Raw genomic sequence first — 21,025 nt, forward strand, 5'->3', positions numbered from 1 at the left:
AGGTCTGATGCTTTCGGCCTTTTCGCATATTCCTAAGTCGTGTTCTTCGCTGCAGTGGGAAACCACATCCACTGCCAGCTTTTCGAGTAAGCGGTAAGTCAGCTATGGAAAAAAAAAGAGTCATCTGGCTTCACTTTGCAAACTTTTATTTTGAAATGTCAAGTTTTGCTTCTAAATTTGAACTCCTTCTCAACCTTCAAAATTAAGTAAGCTTTACCCTGAGTAAATTTACAACTAGCTCAAACAATAAACAATGAAAAACCTCAATTTAGATATAAAAACTGGCAAGACCACACTTCTACTTCATGGGGGAAAAGCGGCTGCTATGGATATGTGGAAAAAAATCCATATATGCAATAATCCGTAAATGACAGCTTTTACATGCATTGTTACATGACATGACAATACATATTACACCTTAAACAATCCTTAAAGATAAAAGAGTATATAAAAGAATGTAGTCTCAACATGATGTGAATATTTTAAAAAATATGACATGAAGAGGTACAACAACGTTCTTCAGAGAGTCTGAATAGCAGCAATGTGAAAGTAGTAATTACTGTATAGAATCGATATGGTACCAGCCATCATTACTGGGAACGGGATTTATGTTTCAGCCTGCAGAGCTTCACTCAGAGGGTTTGAGCTTCGGTCCAGAAGAACCATCTGTCCCCGCAGCCTTTGATTGTTGGTAAATTGTGGTTTCTGGCCCGCTGAGCCGACTGTTTTAAGCTGAAAGGGTCAGTCAGACCTCTGGTCCGCTGCTTGTTGGTACAGTGCGGTTTCTGAATTATAGAACACACAAGTTCCGGCCAAGACACACATCCACCACATTATTCTGAGGCTTTAGAGGTTAATGGGGAATGAGGAGAATGATGGAGTTTTTTTTTACTCCGAGCTATGTGAAATGCTTTCAGTATCGGCACGCAACGTCGCTCCTGCAACAGTTCACCGTGAGAAGTTATTTCAGTATTAACGGATCTGTTTGCACAATGATAATCAAACATTTTCGAATATAAGCGGAGACTAAAGTGCATCTCAGCTGCTGAATTGGATTTTTTTTTCTCACGTGATATTAGCCAACATTCAGATTATTTATTGTTGCATTACTGTGTCTTCTGTCAGTGGGTCTGCTTTTATTATTGACATTTAATTGTTAATTTTAAAAAGACAAAATATAAACAGACATGAGAGAAGGAGGAAAGGACAATGTGGGCTTATGCAACTTAAAGGAGTTAAAAGGAGAAATTTAAATACATGTTAAATAAGAGTAGAGATGAGGCTGTGCTGGAAATGCATGTGTGTGTGTGTGTGTGTGTGTGTGTGTGTGTGTGTGCATGGCAGGGAACTAAGGTTTGTATTTAAGGGCCATTAACGTAGTGAAGAAAGCTTTCCCATTTCAAATAGCACCATTCTTTCCCGCCCAGCAGAGAAAAGGACACCCGCTCCGATGCACTGATTGGCTGTTTATAATCAATTAACACACAGCTTTTAATAGCTTTTAATGTCCACATGAATACCTGCACATTGTAAACTTCATCGTATGTGTTGTTTATTTGACTTAACTTATTGTTCTGTCCTCGTTAAACCGGAGTCACATCCCTTGCATGTGCACACACACTTGGCCAATAAAGCTGATTCTGATGGTTTAAGTGGGGACTTGAGTTCAGGTGCGTGCTCAGGTGTCCAAACTGTTTAATTCCTGTATGTTTTAACCCACTCTAAACCCATAAGATAACATGGCTCACAGAATGCTTCTTTTTCACCACAATGTCCAACAGCTAAGCGTCTCAGATGAGGGATTTAATGTAATTTCTAATATTTCTGGAGCCCCAAAACTTCTGTCAGATGCAGGGTTAGTAGGATGCAGTCTGTGGGTGAAACTCCAACTTTCAGCTATCTGACTGCAGTCCTGCTGTGTGGCAGGCTGGCAGACAGCAGCCTGAATGAAGCACAGGCGCGACAGCAAAGGTAGCCTCTGGTTACAAACTTTGGACCAATCAGGACGCCGCTTTGCCTTCCTGCAGCAGGAGCAACAGAAGTTCAACCTGGAGCGCTTCACGGACAAACTATCTGCTCGCAATTCAAACTGACAATGCTCGTCCCCTTCCGCCGGCTCATCTGATAGCCAACTAATTGTCTCTGAAGGAAGGGTTTCCGAGAAATGACAATGTTGGGCATGTACGTGCCAGACAGATTTTCTCTGAAATCGTCAAAGGTCCAGGATGGAATCGGTCTTTACACGGCGAGGCGGGTGAAAAAGGTTTGTTGTTTCTCACTGCGCAACTTTGTGTCCGACTTTAGAGGCGGGGTGCGTTTAATGTTGCTTTTTAGAAATTTCTACGCGTTGTGGTTTAGTTTTTCTGTGCGCCTTAGTCCTTGTAGTGTGTCAGAGTCTCAGTCTCAACCCAGGGCTGCTCTGACGTGAAGTGCCACGTAGCTACTCCGGTTGTTCCTCTGGTTCACGACATGACCGCGTATTCATGTCGGCAGAGAAGGCGTCGGCGTGCACCGGCACTGCGCCGACTGTACGTGAACGTTACATTCAGCTTTAAGCTTTTTTGTTTTAGTTCGTTTTGTGAAAGTGCGGACGTTTCCTCGCTGCTGTCAGACATGTGCAGGAGTGCGGAGGTGCTGAGGGGGTGGGGGTGGCTTCATGGATCAGAAGGGATGTGGTCACATTCAGAAGGGTTCTGCAGGAAAACATGGGGATGAACATGAATGCACGCTTTGGCCACGCCCCCTGGATTTTTGGCACTTCTGGAAATTCAAAAAAAAAACAAAAATGTCACGAACTTGAAGGATTCACATGTCACATTAAACAATAGGCATGCTCACTAGTTTTCCAACAATTAATGCAAAACAAAAGTCCACTGGGTTGTGAAATGTTTTCATGTGACGGCAGCATCATGTCTGACAAATGATCCTTGTGCTTGTTTTCAAGGGAGAGAAGTTTGGCCCTTTCGCAGGTGAGAAAAAGCTGCCCAGTGAGCTGGATGAAAGCTTGGACACCAGGCTTATGTGGGAGGTGAATGCACGCACATTTGCACATGCTCACACATTTACAGGTTCAGAATCCAGAGGTTAAAGCAAGACTCACTCACAGGTGAGGTGCACACAGCGGCATAACTCCGGCCTCACACCTGTAAAAGCTGCACTGAATATGTGATGGCGCAATTAACAGAGTGCAGGAAGTCTCTGCAGCTCGTATTGCGGTTAAACACAAAACGCATCCTTTTATCGCAGGACAGCTGTGGAAGAAAGACACAGCTGCTCTCAGCTCTGTCCAAATACGTGTAGTCTGTGATAAAGACATCATTTAATTACACTGCAGATCTGTTAACCATCCTGACTGATTCACACTCACATCTCGCGCTGCGGGGAACCCGCCGATGCTCGCCGCTGAGATAAACGCTGTGATGTTATTATCTGCAGCCGCCACATTGCGAGGCACGGGCCCGTGCACGCGATGAAAGGCCAGCACACTTTGATGCACAGAAGACAGACCATGAAGGCAACAGGAGAAGAATCAGCTCACTTCTGACGGCTCATGCGGCTGGTGTTTTCTTTCCAGGTCCGTGGCAGTAAAGGAGATGTGCTGTATATTCTGGATGCTAGTAACCCGCGCTACGCCAACTGGCTGCGGTTTGTCCATCAGGCGCCTTCACAAGAGCAGAAGAACTTGGCAGCCATACAGGTACTGTAGCTCTCTTCACAACAACAGACACACTGATGTCTTCTCATACTTCATTTCCTTGACGCCGTGAGAACTGTGATAAATTACATACAAACAGTATGTGTCATAAAACACAATGCATCGCGTTGTATAAACAAATGCAGATAAAACTTAACGAAAACGTGAACAACAAAAAATACCTCATCAGCTGCTGGTCGTGAAAAGAGGTCCGTTGGCTTCACATTTGACAGTTACACTTAAACAATGTGAGCTGTGCGTTCACAACTTCCTCCTCTGTCCTTCAGTTAATACTGTCGTAGCCAGTTAGAAGCACAAAACAAAATCTTTAGTTCCGCCACGGGAACAACAAAAACATACACAATAAATTCATGAACCTGTAACTTGTTTATCAGCTCAGAATAACACATTTTAACTTGTTTTTAACCTTCAATGAAATAAATTATGAACTAAACCAATGAATTGACTAAAGAATTATGCCTACTGCATTTCTACAACAGCACTTACAGGTACATTTCCTCTCAGTGGACAATGAATCCCTCAGGCTTACCTAGAAAGACCATACATATTACAGACAATACACATCAGACAGGCTAATGATTTACCAAAATGTGAGATTTTTTAACTCCCCCAGAAGATGTTCACTGTTCTCATGTTTAAAGTGTGGAAAACCTTCAAAGCCAGATCTGAAAAATCACTTTTTTTGTCAACAGTGCAGGTCAAAAATGGCAGCATGTGTTTGTTGTGTGTGTTTGTTGTGTTTGAGACATCCCACATGACCACACGAGTTTAGATTTACAGACCTACATATTGAATATGTTACAATACGATGATCAGCGGTGAGAGGGTGAACATGCACACAAGGATAAAGCTCTCGAAGGAATTCTCTTATTTTATAATGAAAATAGCAGCACAAATTGCCATAAATTGCATGTAACATTGGGTAAGGAGAGGTTTCTGTATATATCTCTGTACGTCTGGGAGCTATAAGTTTAATCCACATGTAAGACTTTAAGTCAGTGAGACGTCCTGAACTGGAGGAGGGTTTAACACAACAGCTCCTCTGAGGAAATGTTTTTGTGATTGTTGTTGAGTTATTGCAGCCGCTGGGAATGCTTCTCTTTGTCAATTTAAAGACTACAAGAGCATTTTATTAGAAGTTATTATATTGACAAATTGTGCATCAACAGTAGCAGCGAGGCCTATGGATTCAAACACAGCTGAAAAATTTGCGCGACCTCTTTAAGCATGCAAACGCACATTTACACACTCATGTGAACACTCGATTAGCGCTCCGGTTCTGGGAAATTTCACCTCCTGCGCTCTTGTGTCAGAGATAAAAAAAAAAAAAAAAAAAAGCTTGTTCTCTCCTGATGGAAGAAAAATAGAAGTTGAACGAAGAGGAGACGAACATTTCGGGTCTAAGGGCCAAGTTCCTGCCATTAATACACAAATGTCCAGAGCGATTGGTCGTTTAAAGGTCATCCATGTGTGCTGAAGCTCTGTGTTCCATCAGCAGTGACATTTATTGCGCAGCTTTCCTCTTCTTAATCGTTATTTATGTATATTTACAATCCCACAGTTAAAACAAAATGACGGTTTGATTTTATTAGCTTGACCTTTAAGGACAAGAAAGTTAATGACAACATTTTCAAGGGTTTGAGATTTTGACCTGTGGCCTCAATCAGGCCTAACAGACTGTTGTCTGGGTGTAATGAGTTCAACCGTCAGCCAGTCTCAACAGTTTGTTACCATAAATGGTTCTAACTGTATTTTAGCAGGAATGCTTTTCTCTTTAGCGACATTCTTCTCAGATTTGTCAGCTCTGCCAGCGCGCCGCGGCATCGTTACTGCTGTGCGATCACCACACTGTAACCATGTTGTTGTCTCAGGATGGAGAGAACATCTTTTACCTGGCTGTGGATGACATAGAGACAGACACGGAGCTCCTGATTGGCTACCTGGACAGTGATATGGAGGAGGAGGACGAGGAGGAAGAGGAGGAGGTCATCAAAGATGACGACGAAAACAGTAAAGATGCCAAACATATTGTTGAAATGGGTACAGTGGAGTTACATTGCCTCGTTTGTAATCCTAAACATAGAAGATCACTGTCCGTTTTCCTCGCTGCTCATCGCGTGTGTGCCACATCTCTGCAGAGCTGGTAATAAAGAAGGAGGACCACCCCTGCTTGCTGTGTGAGAGCAGTTTTCCCAGCGAGGAGATCCTGGCCGCCCACCTCCAGAGTCTGCACCAGAGGCCCAGCACCGAGGAGAAGGACTTCAAATGCAGGAACTGTGGCAAGAAGTTCCCCATCAAACAGGCTCTGCAGCGCCAGTGGGTGTTCTGTTCCATCACTTAGCTGCTTGTAGCATAGTTTTATTTAACTGTTCTAACAATGAAGCTGCAGGTAGTGAAAAAAATCAATTTGGCAGAAATGTAGGTTTTACATAAAATGTAACGGTAAGGAAATAAATTCAGCTTTATTAAGGTTGTTTATGTCTTTGCTCAGTCTCAGTTAATTCAGAATGCTAGTTCCACATAAAACTAAATAAAATGGAAAAAAGGCAAAGTATGACGTTTCTGGAAAGATACTTATTTTCTTTCTTTTTGAGAGATTAATGAAAAGACTGATACCAGGGCTGCTCAGTTATAGCCAAAATGGATTGTTTTGGTCAATATTTTGATTTTTAACAGTGGATTTCCCTGGTTTCAACTGAAAAACATGATAATATAATACGTACAAACACTTATTTAATATAATATAACAATATTTACAAAGTGTGAAAGTATTACTGATTACTGACTGCTCTAAGCACCAGTACTGCAACAGCGCAGATAGATGCCACAATAATCATTTCAGCTTGATTCTCTTTTTTTGTTATTATTGGAAGCCAACATCATAATTGAATGTAAAATTCAATTAAGTGCCCAGCCCTAATTGATTAATGTCTGTGTGAAACTAGAGACAGCAGCCAGTTAGCTTAGCTTCGCCCAAAGACTGTAAACAGGGAATTAGCTAGCCTGGCTCTGTCCACACAGCGCGCCGCATGACCCCACATTAAACCACACACCATTTTTACACTGTTTATTGTACGGATTAAACAGATGAAGTAGCATTTTAATTAGCGAGCATTACAGGTGCTGTTAGACACAGAGCCACGCTAGCTGTTTCCCCCTGCTTCCAGTGTTTATGCTAAGCTAGGCTACTGGATGTAGCTTTATGTTTAACAGACATGAGAGGTGTCAATCTTCTCATCTAACTCTCGGAAATCAAATGCATTTATTTCTTAAAATCTAAAAGTGTTACGTTAATTAAATTTGATTTAAGCAATGATAATTTTCTCTCTACAAGTTTGATTTAAATTTCCGGTCAAACTTGATAATTTGATGATAACTTTAGTAGGAATTATTCAAATAAATGTATTGATTTATTTTGTTTAGCCATCATTATCATTCCCTCTCTGGTCCCTAATTTGTCTGTATTTGAATCCTTCCTCAGTGTTTTGCATTGCTCTGAGACTCTGGATCCATCAGGTGACTCTAAAGCGCATCAGTGCTCCCTCTGCCACAACACATTCAGCTCTGAATCCAGGTAATACACAGTGCCCAGAATGACTTTATAACCTGTATACAGCACAACGTTCACATGTGCACAGACGCACGGTCACAGCTCTTTCTTCTTCTTCTTCTTCTGTTTCCTGTGTTCCAGCTTTGAGCAGCATAAGGAGGCCTGTAAAGGAGACGCCAGGTTCATCTGTAAAGCAGAGAGCTGTGGTAAAAGATTCAAGAGCAAGGACGCCCTGAAGAAGCATAAAGGAAATGTTCACACAGGTCGGCGTCTCGTTCTCTCCCTGCTGTGATTTCCTCTGTCACGAATATTCAGACGCACACTTTACTGTTTACGAAATGTAATGAAGTTCATGTAATGAAGTTAATTGTCCATTAGCAGCCTCAGCACTGGAGGAACTGCAGTCGCAGGACTTGACCTCGATCAGTTAAATCTCGGCAATGTTGAGACACATCTCTAATTACTTGCGCTACATAATTGCTGACCTGTGTGTTCTGGGGCGGCTCACTCCTTCAGATAATTGGACTTCCATAGCTATTTATGATGGGATGTAGGGCAGCGGGGATCTGTGCAGCCTTACACGTGAATCAAGCCTCAACCCGAGATTAAGACGTTCATCTCGGAGGCTGATGGAGCTGAGATCCAGGCCTTTATGTTTTACCAATGTGGTTGGGACAAGAGGTGTGTGTGTGTGTGTGTGTGTGTGTGTGTGTGTGTGTGTGTGTGTGGGCGAGGCGGGATGTGGGTCAGACTCGTCAGATGTGGGGCATGTGATTCAGAGGGGGATCAGGGGAAGGCCCCACAACAGTGGGATAGTGGGATGATTGGGGCTGTGAGGAGGTGAGTTCACTGTCCAGTTAAACTGCTGGTGTTTTTCTGTTTCTGTGCGATGAGTGTATCGAACTTGTTGAACTTTTTCTTTTGTTTTTAGGGAGCGCACGTCGGAAACTCACGTGCACCATATGCAACAGAAAGTGCTCCTCGTCCCTGAACCTGCAAGAACACAGAAAGGTGAGGCTCTGTGCAGCAGGGTTGGGCCATCGTTTGCTTTTCCATTTTCCTACCATCCAGTCGTGGTTACTGGAGATCGCCAGTATGCGATTCCATCACAAGAGGGCACGACAGTGAAGTGACACTATTAACTTCTCGTATCTTGTATTTGCAGTTATTCCCAAGTACACATGTTAGCCTGTCTGCAGGTTATATAAAAGATGTGTACCAGTGAAGCACATGCAGATTTTCAATAATCATCTTGAGTGTGGCTCGGAGATCTTTGAAATAATTGTACCGCAAAGCTTTCTGCATGAAATACAGTAAAAGTTAAGTGAATAAACGCTCATAAAAAAGTGTAAAAATTCTATGTAATGTATTTAAATGTTAAAAAAATCTATTTAATAGCATCGTCTCCTCTATTCAAACAAGGGCTCGCTTTTAAAAGTCCACGTGTTTATGATCGATGCACCAACATCACAGCAACGTGTGCTGCTTAATGTTATTATTTTATGTTTAACATCACAATCCAAATCATATCCAGAACTTCAACTGCTCTGATGGAGAAACATCTGTAAATGCACAACATAGCTCAGATTCTGCAGATTAATTTATAACATCTTAGTTTTGATTGTAAGTTAAATTTGCCTGCATATCTGCAAAGGATCATCGATCATCCCTTCGATCGTCGATATACAGTCCGATCACCAATCAGCACAAACCGGCTGCGCTGCTGCAGATACTTTGCATCGGATGTGAGAGGATTTACTCAGCTTACGCAGCTTTGCGTGATCCAGTTTCCGAGTGATGTCTCTCTTTGGCTGCTTCCTGCTGTACAGTGGAAGCCATCACACTCTGCCTGTCTGTAACCCAGCCTAACCTCTTCATCATGCGGTCGTCTCCGCTCCCCGAGCTCCTGACTTCACTTTGTTCGTTTGCTCCTTCTCCACGTGAGGACGTCTTTATGATCAAGTTGTTGCAGATTTATTCTGGGTGACAACGAGCTGAGGGGTGGTTTCTTTTTCACAAGCTCATCCCACAGCCCTTGTGAAATTTAAGAGGCTCCGCTGGCAGACAATGAGGTTTTAACCTCTGCGTCAGGATTCTCCCTCGAACTGATGGATCGCAGATTTGAACTGGCCTGTTTAGATGCTGTCATGAAATGTTTTCATGCAGATATGTATTTGTTTTGGTACTGTGTGCCGGCAGCATCTGCCTCTGCTCCCCTCGTGAAAGCTTTTACATGCGAGTGGATAGTTCTCTCCAGGTTGCCCTCCTCTGCTGTGCACAAAGTGGGCTAATATATCTTCCATGTAGAGATGTTATTTCAATGCAGTTACATGCAGTTTATATAACTGCATTAAATAATTAGCCAGAATGCTTCAGTTTGGTGTAGAAAAGTTCAAGATTTTAAGTCACTCATTGCTGCCACCAGCAACAATAACATCCATAAGTTATCCATGAATTATTTCTTAATAATAAAGATAATAATAATTCTGTATAAATAGCAGTTTCTTCATGGATTAATCGCTTCACTGGGAGCTTTTTTCCGCTTCAGGTCGATGATATGTTGTGCTCTGGATTATTATGCAAATTCTCTTATTGGTTGTCACTCATTAACTAACATTCGTCATCAATTATCCCTGCCGGTAATTTCATTTTCTCTTGTCAGCACCAGATTAATCAACAAGCATTAATCCATCGCCGCCACCTTATTCATCACCGAGCCGCTTCCGAACTGTCCAACAAGTCACCTGGAAGTTGTGACACAGTTCTGCAGCGCATCGTTTAACCTACTTCACCTGCCTATGAGTCAGTATTCTCCAGTTTCACATCTCCGGGGTATTTTAAAATAGGCGTATGTAATCGTCCTATGTGGCCTCCTTATGTGTGTATGTGCCAGTTCTTCCACATACTCTTTCCACTCACGTCGTCTGAGCCGTTGTCTGCTATAAAATCTTAGATCTGAAAGGCAGAATGTGTTTCTAGAAATGTAGGTCAGGATTACATTAGATTTTGAAAAATTCTGTCTTTTCCACATTTAATAAAGACGTTCAGAAGAAGCGTCATTATGAATGTGGCACATTTCTGGCAAAAAAAACATGGTGTATTCTTTCAGCTTCAATCGAAGACATTGGAGCATTAAGCGTTATTCTTGCAGAGCAGCAATCAAACTTTCCACAATGACACGTTAGCTCCGAAGCAGCTTAAAACTGCCATTATCATCATTTAGCTGAACAAGCTTTTGCAGTAGCAGCTGTGACAAGAGGAGCTGCTTTGCATTAGCACATGCTATTGTAGCTGTACGCCGGGGAGCTATTGAATGTGCAATTATTGGAGCGACGCTCTGAAGCAGAAAAGGGATTGAAACTTTTCATCACTTTAATTGCTTTTCTGTCTGCGGACATCAGTCTAATAAAAACGGACAAGATTTCATTTGTGTTGACCATCGTGATCCTTCAGCTTTTACACGCTCTTTACTCTCAGTTTTTAAAATTTACCAGCAAGAGCAAAAACTTCAACGCTCTCTCTTTTGCTCTTCTGTTGCAGGTACATGAAATATTCGACTGCCACTCATGTGACAAGAAGTTCATCTCCACAAATCAGCTAAAACGCCACATGATCACACACTCAGGTAGGAAAATGGCGCATTAAAGACGCCCCTCCTGAACCTCATGCATCATCTCCGCTTACCAGAATGCATCTGTCTCAATCTGTCAATGATCAGAGAAGCGGCCGTACACCTGTGAGATCTGCAGCCGCTCGTTCAAGCGTCTGGACCAGGTGACGGCTCATAAGATCATCCACAGCGAGGACAAACCGTACAAATGTAAGCTGTGTGGCAAGGAGTTCGCTCACCGCAACGTCTACAAGAATCACAAGAAGGTGAGCATCGCATGTTATAAAGCACAGGTGATGTGTTTGGGATTTCAAGAGCGAGCTCTAAATATTTGCTTTATACGCAGCTGATTGGTGCTTGCTGAAGAGAGATATTCACTGAAAAGCAGAGTCGCTTCAAAGCTGGAGTTATTACTCAGGCTGTAATCAATCAGGGTCTCGTTGGTGGCTGTTATCTGTGGGGTCTCTGGCCTGCTCCACCCCTGAGGTCCCCCGTGTTTACTTTTGGGATTGAAGTGTCACTCAGACAGATAGGTCGGGCTCGACGGGGTGGGGGAGGCAGAAAAACAGAAGCACTTTGAACTCAAAGCCCCCCGAGCTGCCTGTGTTCATCAGGTCAACGAACCAGATCGGCTGCGGGGCCTTTCGCCTGATCTTCTCACATCAGTTTAAGAAGCTTCATTAACATCAGGACTGAGGCGGCTCTGCTGACGCGCTCTAAACATGCTGATGCTGCTCTGCCCTCCCTGCAGACCCACTCTGAGGAGAGACCCTTCCAGTGTGAGGAGTGCAAAGCTCTGTTCCGCACCCCCTTCTCTCTGCAGCGTCACCTGCTCATCCACAACAGTAAGTATGAGTGTGAGCCCACAATGAGTCCATACGGTATACCCATCAGTAAAGCTGCAAAGATCAGTCGATTTATCTATTAGCTCATTGGCAGCTAGTTTAATAACTGATGATCGATCGATCTTTGCAGCCGTATTTCATGCAAAAACGTCAAACATTGGTTGGTTCCAGCTTCTTAAATGTGACGATTTGCTGCTTTTCTTTGTCGTTCATGACAGTAAATGAAGAGTCTTAGTTGAAGACGTCACTGTAGGAAACAGGGATGAGCATTATTCATTCTATACCTGGTCGTACCTGACCAGGTAAGGCTGCAGCTGCAACACACCTGAATGCAGTGAATCGAGTCATGGAGGGTTTTGAGGGTTTGCTGCTGAATTCAACTTTTCATTTGGAAGAATCAGAATCAGCTTTTTTGGCCAACACTTACAGTACGTACAAGGAAAGTGACGCCGGATTTAAAGTTACTCACAGTCAGAAAAATTACCTGGAAGATAGAAACAGACATACGGCTAAAAATACAGACAACAAAGCTGAACAGAGAGAAATCAAGTAAATGTCAAATATGTCTGTGTGTGTGTGTGTGTGTGTGTGTGTGTACGAGCTGCAACTATGAATCAATGGGCTGATCCAATGAAAATTAATCGCCAGCTATGTTGGTAATCGATCGATCTTTGCAGCCGTATTTCATGCAAAAACGTCAAACATTGGTTGGTTCCAGCTTCTTAAATGTGACGATTTGCTGCTTTTCTTTGTCGTTCATGACAGTAAATGAAGAGTCTTAGCTGAAGACGTCACTGTAGGAAACTGTGATGAGCATTATTCATTCTATAGACGATTAATTGATTAATCTGAGTAATTTATAATGAAAATAATTATATACAATAATTATATAGTCAACTGTTATGCAGGTTGCAAACAAAACAAAATGGGTAAATACTACCCATTAGTTTACATGAATGCTGTATATGCATGTATGTGTGTCTTTATACTGTCTTCACATCGAGCAGGATTGTGTTCTGTCTTGTAGCTGCAGCACTTCCCATAACTTTTAGGGTTAACCTGAGTTTTTCTCCTCATTGCTATGTATTGAATTTAGGTTTTAGGAGAAATGACCTTGGAACACATTATTTAATCTAGAATTGGAAGCATTTTATCATCTCCAGGAAGAAAAGCTTTCAGTTAAAACCAGCCTGGCGTGCTGTAGATAGTCTTGTATTTTCCCTGGCCTTCGACTCATCTTCACCCTGTGGATATTGCCATTAATAATAAAAATCATAACTCTATCAGACATCTCGCCGAGGAGACGTTAGAGTATGCGTTGAGGTTGTCCAGTGGGCCCTGGCTGATGTGGCCCGGCACAGACTTTCTCCCCTGAGCTGCAGTCGAGCCTTGGCAGGATGCAGCGCTGCTCCTCCAGTTGAGCCAGATAACAAAGGGATTGTAAAGCTCAAGGCATTTCCTGCCGCTGTCTCAGGAGGCAGGCTATATAATACCGGGGCTCGTATTATGTATCGAGTTCTAGACAGTATGTGGGGCGGGAGGATCGAGTGTGGGATTTCACTGCAGGTGAGAGAATAGACATGCCAGTGAATACATGTGTCTGAGTTAATGTTAGGGCACCACGTTAGCGATCCGGCGATGGTTTCAGGGTGAGAAAATGAAGCACAGCTGTCGGAGCATTTTCAGGTGTAATCGCATTTTTTTTCCAACTCATGCAAGAACATTTTAACAATCTTCTCTAAATTCCTCGAGTGTCCCGCGTCTGATTCACCAAACTCTCTTAACTTGACAAACTTTGTAAATTGCTCATTTCTGCTCGATGAATGTCACTTTCATGCTGCAGAGCTTGAAGGTGACGTTGCTCTGTCTGGAGGATGATCCTGGAGGACGATTCAGACCCCCGTGCAGCTGTCAGACCAGCTGCTGAACTTGAGTCATAAACAGTGTTTTGAAAACGCATCACAATATAAGCATGTAATAGGTAATATATTACTTTGCAGCAATGAAGTCATAAAAGTGATCACTGATGACATTTCTGTGATATTATTACCATTATGAAATCATGTAAGGGGCTACTGCTGGCTATTAAGCATGTGATGTGATGATGATGATGATGTTCAGAACAAGGAACAAGAACTCAGCAGTGCTCTCCTTAAATACAGCCAGTGTTAAGAAACGTGACCTGACTGACGGTTAAACCTGCACAAAAATGACAATCACCAACTTAAACCAGCATGTTCTGAACACACATCACAAGCACAAAGTAAGATTTGCATTTTGAAATAGATAAGAATGGAAGAATGGAGATAAAAGTATGTATGCAGTGCTTTTTTATTGGGCATCAACCTTGCGTTTAAGCACGTATAGTCAAGAAAATAGACCTGAAGTGTAAATAAAGGCTTGAGGCTGTGGTCATGCCTGTGAGACGCAGCCGAGGTGCGACCCTGCACACAGGCAGTGCAGACAGCTGCAGGGATTAAACTGAGAGAGTGTCTGTCGCGAGATGTTCAAGCGCGTCTGATAAAGCTTGTCAAAGCCAATCGTAAGGTTAGCTAGTGTTGCCATAGAGACCAGGTTAGGCTGTGGCTATGGCAGCGATTGTGTTATGTCACAAACTATAATATAACTGTTATATATAGCCAAATATAATGCCAGTCGTACTTCTGCAGATATTGAGCTAAAAGAAATGTAAAAGTAGTGTAATCAGTAATATATTACTCTACACTGGCAGCCATACTGTAAAGTAATGTAGTACTTTCAAATGAAAGTATCTTGTAATATGTAATATATTCAATAACTGATCATAAACTACAACAAACAAAAAACGTCAGTCACTTTGCAAGCTAAGATAAATGTTGGAATAAGTTTATTTCAGGTTTTTATTTTTATTTTAGTCGATTTCTGGAACATTTTTCATTTAGAATTCTTCATTAATTCCCAGACGTGTCACTCGAGCAAATCTGTCAGTGCGTGTGTTTCTCGCCGTGTGAACATGCACAGCACATTTAAGTTGGGTCAAATCTTCAGCTGTGGACTTAAGACCTCGAGCGCAACCCTGCGTGCATGTGACTGTATAAATTACTGTGTGTGCGTGTCTGCGGAGGCGGTTTAATACCAGACTGAAGCCCTGTTCCAAGTAATAATGAAATCTTTATGTGAGAGTGTCGTTGACATTAATTATCATCAAGCGAACGCTTCGATTTGATTAAAAACACAATGGACCCCGGCTTTCTCTGGTGTTCCATTTTATTGAGCTGGCCGTTGGCGGCCTTGGTAATAGGAGAATGAGCACAGGCTTGTAAGCATTTGCTCCCGACACACACGCACGCACACACACACTGTCTCTCCAAACTACTCTGTGGAAATTGAATGATCTCCATATAATGGAAACAACTACTCTTCAACAATCGAGGCTGTTGTATGGAGGCAGAGAGCAGAGGCGTGAAGGAAAACATCGGGCCGCGCTCTGAACAGCTGAGATTGCGCCGTCTGATACTGGCTGTCTGCCGTTTTAGTGCTTTTCAGTGGAGTGATTAATAAAATAAGGCATGCTTTCTAACAGAGCACATTTGACGTTCAGATGAAACATATGGCAGAGCAGTTTATTTTACTGTTCCTCCTGCGATGTCAGCCACAGATGCACAATAACGGACGACTTCTGTTTAAAAAAAGCAGAGCCAGACCTTTCTAAAGACCATTGTTTGGGGTTGTCTGCTGCAGCGAAACACCCCTTTTTGTATTCTTCTGTCCACACAATCGCGGTGAAATTGGTTCCCTCTTGCTGTGCGTGATGACTGTGTGTTTAGAGGCACAACAATAGAGGACTGGAAATGGCTCTTACAAGTGTTCCTCTGTGCTTGCTGCAGGTGAGAGGACATTCAAGTGCGACCAGTGCGACGCCACCTTCAAGAGGAAGGACACGCTCAACGTGCACATCCAGGTGGTGCATGACGGCCACAAGAAGTACAAGTGCGACCTGTGCGAGAAGGCCTTTGTCACTCCGTCGGTTCTCAAGAGCCACAAGAAGGTGAATGAAAAGAGCTCGAGCCAGACAAACCTCAATCATAGACGGTGATTGCATGTCTGCGAGCGCCGTCGCTTTGTCCCCGAGCTGAGTTCAAGCTGCATTTTTGTTGTATTTATTGGAACAGTTAGAGCATTTTGAGGTGAAGGTAAAAGTAATGAAAGCATTCCACTCAATAGCAGTTTTAAATCAGATTTTCCATCATCAATCTTCTGCCATCACACTGAATTTAAAAGGCAAGAAATGACAGCGCGACCAAAATGTTCCCGTTGTTTCACATCCAGTCCGACTCCTCGTCTCGTGGAAGTGATGCAGCTCGCTCTGCTAATATCTTGGACTGTCAAACCTGGCGGAGACGTGCGTTTTGACCGTTGCTGCCCATGAAGGCTTGGGAATCAATTCCTGTGTTGATTAGAAATGGCAGTTAGTCCATTAGCTCCGCGGGGTTTCAAAGCCCCAAACAGATCTCGCTGCAGATTATGAGCCCTAAGTCTGACAACGTCCGGTGTGGTTATGGATCAAGATTGAAACCAAACAGATTCTTGGCACGCGGCAAAAGAAAACGTCTCGGAGGTTGTCTCGGAACAGTAGGGCTGAAGACTGGCATGCTGAACTGTCTCGCTGCTCACGGGGTCTGGAGGCTGAGCGAGATCTGGCCTTGATCAAAGCCAGGTTGCCGAGGAGACGACAACTCGCTGGCTGTGTTTACATGCGCAGAGTAACCCCGCTTCTGGCCATGCTATCGTTGAGGTCTTATTTAATGTGCACCTTGATATTTGCCAACTGTTTGTCTGAGCAAACTTTGGCCCCTAAATAATCGCAAATAGTTCTCACAGCCATGTTTTGTTAGTGTCAAAGCCTGAGCGTAGCTCTGTGCACCATGTCGGATTTTACACATGATGGAAATCAAAAGGAAACGGAGGAAGATAAGTCACTTTTTGAGCATTGTGAAAGCCAAACATCTGATCCAGGTTTCCATCATTCTGATTGAATGAGGGTGCTTTTGAGCTGGGCTGCGACTAATGCTTGTTTTTATTATAGATCGACCTGCTGTTGATTTTTTTGATCAATTAGGTCATCGTTCAGTCTTTGAAATAGCAAAAAAAAAGAGAAATTGTGAACAAATGACAGCAGACGTTGATATACGACAGAGAAAAGCAACAAATTCTGAATCCAGTGGATGAAAAATGACTGAAACCCTTGTCGCAGATTCACTTTCTGTCTATCAACAGACTGTTTATTCGACTAATCGTTTCAGCTCTGGTTTTGATTACCAGGTCAGCATATCTAGATGTAGCTGCTGAGCCTGAATGACCTGACTCAGCTGCTCTAAGAGACTTTCTAATCAAATATCAGTTTCTTTAGTAGATACATGATGATGATCCTGATAGAAATAACTATCTGACAGTTTGTCTGGCAAATGCAGTTAAACCACCTGAAGGGATTTTATAAGCAAAAGAGAAAAGAAATCGCGGTTGAAGATGAGTCTGAACGACTTGCTGTGGACATCGGCCATCCTCTTCCTCCCTGGCCCTGCTGAAGACAGGACAGAATGGCTGCACAGGGCGTCCTTCTTTGTGTCCCCGAGCTTTAGCCGCATGTGCTCTTGCAGCAGCCGTTTGTGCAAATGTAAATGAACGGTGAATCTGGCAGAACGGGCCCGAGTTTCCTGCGGAGCTCTTGTGTTACAGTGATTCTGGTGTTATATGAGAGGGCGTGTGTGTCAGCATGTATGTGCATGTATTGTATGTGTTGCGCGTTGTACGAGATCGTCTCTGTCAAAGCTCCTCTGGAAGAATTCCCTCACGAATGAAAATTACAGGGTCGGGTTTTCGAGGCTTTACACAAACATACCGGTCGTTTATGTTAAAGACGCTGAATAATTACCTGCAACTCCCAATAAATTCCACACTCGTGATTGTTGAGTTCTCAAGTGGAACCGCTCGCGTTCCCCCGAGTTCGCCTGCTCAGGAAGGTAGAAAACCAGCCATGTTTTCTCTGTTATACAAACAAGTAAGTAAATAATGCAACACGGCTCCATCTGGGACACATGTGCTCATATGTGTGGATCTGTTTGTGCATGGTTGTGTGTGGGCGAGCGTGTGAGCGCATGTGTTTGTTCATGTGTGTGTGTGTCTGTGTGTGTGTTGCCTTTGTAACGAAACACCCGAGGTGTCAGAGGGACACAGTGGGGTGATGGAGGGAAGGATGGGGGCCCAGAGAGGAGGTGTTCCTGTATTGTTGTACTGCTGTTGAATGTGTCGCTCTGAGTTTGAGCCTTTCATACTCACGATTATTCTCGGGGAGTTTACAGCAGGCTGGGGGGAGGAATTCAGAGCGGACCTTTCAACAGGGAGAGAGTGAGGGAGAGGAGCGAGTGGGGTTGGGGGGGTGGAGGAAAAGGTAGGAGGAGGAGGTGGCACACTCGTTCCACATGCTCCTCTTCCCTGTTTGCATGTGCAGCCCTTATGAGCCCACAGAGCTCAGCACTGAGGACTGCTTGGAGGTGAAGGGAGAGGAAGAAGGAGGAGGAGGAGGAGGAGGAGGAGGAGATGAATGCATACGTGCAACCTGGCCTGTAGTCCCCTGGGCTCTGGACCCTGGCAAATCTGCATCGTCTGTGTTCTTTGATCCTGCCTTCAGGGCGGCTCAGTGGATCCACTGTCATGTGAACATGTGCATCTCCATTCATGAGTCCAAAGCTAGTTGGTGGTGCATTATGGGAGAAAAGTACATTTTATTTACCTGATCGGACAATGCAGTTAAAAAAAAAAGGTATAACGAGGGAATTCAATCAAAAATACCAGAATACCAACAGCTGATTTTTCTATTTGTGCCAACGCTCTGATGAGTCTCTGATAACGATGATGTTCTGACATCGAACTCCAGCTTCCACAGCCAATCACATTTGACTTCATAATGGAAGACGGATGTGAGGATGAATGTTACCAATGTTTTTCTTAACATCAACCATATGTCTGTGTTGTCATTCCTCCGGCAGACTCACACGGGAGAGAAAGAGAAGATCTGCCCGTACTGCGGGCAAAAGTTCGCCAGCAACGGCACGCTAAGGGTCCACATCCGCAGCCATACAGGTCAGTGGCCCCCCGCAGGTCAGAGCTGCGTCACACCCACCCTCCATCAGCTGCCATTAACGTCACCGACTACAGTGAAAGAGCCGGACACTTCATTTGGAAGCGGTCAGCGGTCTTTCTCAGGCCAACATCAGACACTCTTCTCCATAAACACCCAGTCTGATAATCAGACGAGCCGAACGGCTGCACCTCATTCATGCAGCCGTTTACATTCACTCTGTAAACCAGGTTAATCAGAGAATTATTAGTGACAGAGGAGCTTCAGCCCGACTGTCTTCTCTTTTGTGTGGCTGTGTGGAAGCAGACAGTGATCGAAGAGGCAGCCAGACAAAGCTTTTCCTCACAGTAGGAACGTCTGACTTCAGCGAAAATAGAGCAGACTGAGCCGGACGGGAAGTTGGACACAGGATTTTTCAAAATAAAACACCATGTGTGGACTCCCAGTAGTACAACCCTGATTCCAAGATAGTTGGGATGCTTTGTAAAACATAAATAACACATTTGCTAATCCTTTCTGACATCTACTCAACTGAAAACAGCACAAAGACAAAATATTTATCTCATCAGCTTCATTGATTTTTGTACATATCTGCATATTCTGAAACTGATGCAGCAACATGTTTCAAACAAGTTGGGACAGGAGCAGCAAAAGACTGGGAAAGATGTGGAACATTTCAAAAACACCTGTTAGGAACACTCCACAGATAAACAGTTTGATTAGTAACAGGTGATAGTGTCATTGGGTATGAAAGGAACATCCTGGAAAGGCTCAGTGCTTCACAAGTGAGGATGAAGACTTTTTTTAGAATCAGGGTTGTACATCAACATCAAACACAATTAAAACAGACTGAAAAAATAAGCTATTTAACTTGTGTCCATGGTAGAAGCGCAAACATCAGTCCCTTCTGAAACACAAGGTTTGAAGCCTTGTGGAGGACAGAACAAAACCACGTCCCAGCCAATGGAATCACGCCGTTATTTAGACTTTTAGATGGCACTTTGCGTTTGTTTCCATTTGGATGTAATTACTGTGGTCATCTGTCCTTCCATCCCACCCCAGCAGCGGCTGTTCGGAGCAGTTGATGACGTTCGTGATGATTGGCCGTGTGTCACAGTGTAGGGGGTGTAGCTGGGTGGCTAGTTAAGCTAAATTATGTAAGAGGATGACGTCACGATTTTTAATCCTACCTGGAAAGCTCTGATTGGTCGCCTGCTCCTCCCGCTGCCAATGACACCAGACTTATTTGAAATGGAAGATGTGTGTGTGTGTGGCGATTAGAGGTCTGGAACCAGGTTTCTACATACCAGCATTTTAATACGAGAGAATTCCAGCGTGATGGAGCGCTGCTCGCTCCGGCCTTTGCTCTGCCACAAAAATAGAGCCCTGGATGTTCATTAAACTGCCTTAAACTGGAAAGCTACACATTCCTGTGTGTCTCCTTACCAACAGACTGGTGCAGAGAGCTGGCACACACACACACACACACACACACACACACACACACACACACATACACATACACACACACTTCTTGGCCTCTAAACTCCTTCACTCACTCGGTCTTTTTCTCCGCCTCCCTGCCGGCTCCTGGCTGCCTCCCTCTGTTCCTCGCTGCGACTTAACTTCCATCTCTTCGCCTCTCTCATGTCGTCCTCTCATTGTCCCGTTGTTTTTTCGGGGGCTTGGATTCATCACTTTACTCGACTTGCTGTCTAGCTTCAGACTGGCCCGTTGAAAGGCTCTTAAGCTCAGTAGATCTCTCAAAAATGGCTCCTCACGTGATCCAGGTAGAGCTACGTCCTCATTACCAGCCCACATAGATCGCTCTAATTAGTGAATTAATTGGCTGATATTATTTGTGTTTAAATCATGTGCCAGTCATCTTCATCCACCAACTTTTTAAATTCTAAGCACACATTGATTTATAAGTGATTTCATCTTAAATCACATGTAGAAATCTGATGTTCCCTTCAGGTGTTTCAGATTATAGTGTGTCAAAATGTGTGTGTGTTTGAGGACGACGGTCGTTTGACAAGCCCACCACACTTTGTCAACAGCTTCCTTTGTGTGTGTGTGTGTGTGTGTGTGCGTGCGGGAGCCGTTGCATGTGTGTGTTTTCGTACATGCGTATGTGTGAAGGACAAACCAACAGAGAGCGAATGTGTTCTCGTGTGGGCCGCGGCCC

General features: G+C 43.7%; 1 protein-coding gene across 1 annotated transcript in view; it reads left to right on the forward strand.

Moving 5' to 3' along the window:
* The first annotated feature begins 2,483 nt into the window (after positions 1-2,483).
* Positions 2,484-21,025, forward strand: part of prdm5 (PR domain containing 5) — a 33,176-nt gene continuing 14,634 nt past the window's right edge. The window contains exons 1-13 of the mRNA XM_041936178.1: positions 2,484-2,528; positions 2,945-3,028; positions 3,575-3,697; positions 5,587-5,755; positions 5,854-6,031; positions 7,197-7,289; positions 7,407-7,528; positions 8,197-8,276; positions 10,806-10,890; positions 10,984-11,141; positions 11,627-11,720; positions 15,587-15,747; positions 18,746-18,839. Coding sequence (XP_041792112.1) covers positions 2,484-2,528; positions 2,945-3,028; positions 3,575-3,697; positions 5,587-5,755; positions 5,854-6,031; positions 7,197-7,289; positions 7,407-7,528; positions 8,197-8,276; positions 10,806-10,890; positions 10,984-11,141; positions 11,627-11,720; positions 15,587-15,747; positions 18,746-18,839 — 1,486 coding nt within the window. The remainder of the gene's footprint in view (positions 2,529-2,944; positions 3,029-3,574; positions 3,698-5,586; positions 5,756-5,853; positions 6,032-7,196; positions 7,290-7,406; positions 7,529-8,196; positions 8,277-10,805; positions 10,891-10,983; positions 11,142-11,626; positions 11,721-15,586; positions 15,748-18,745; positions 18,840-21,025) is intronic.

Source organism: Chelmon rostratus, chromosome 4 (assembly GCF_017976325.1).
Source record: "Chelmon rostratus isolate fCheRos1 chromosome 4, fCheRos1.pri, whole genome shotgun sequence".
Taxonomy (NCBI): Eukaryota; Metazoa; Chordata; class Actinopteri; order Chaetodontiformes; family Chaetodontidae; genus Chelmon; species Chelmon rostratus.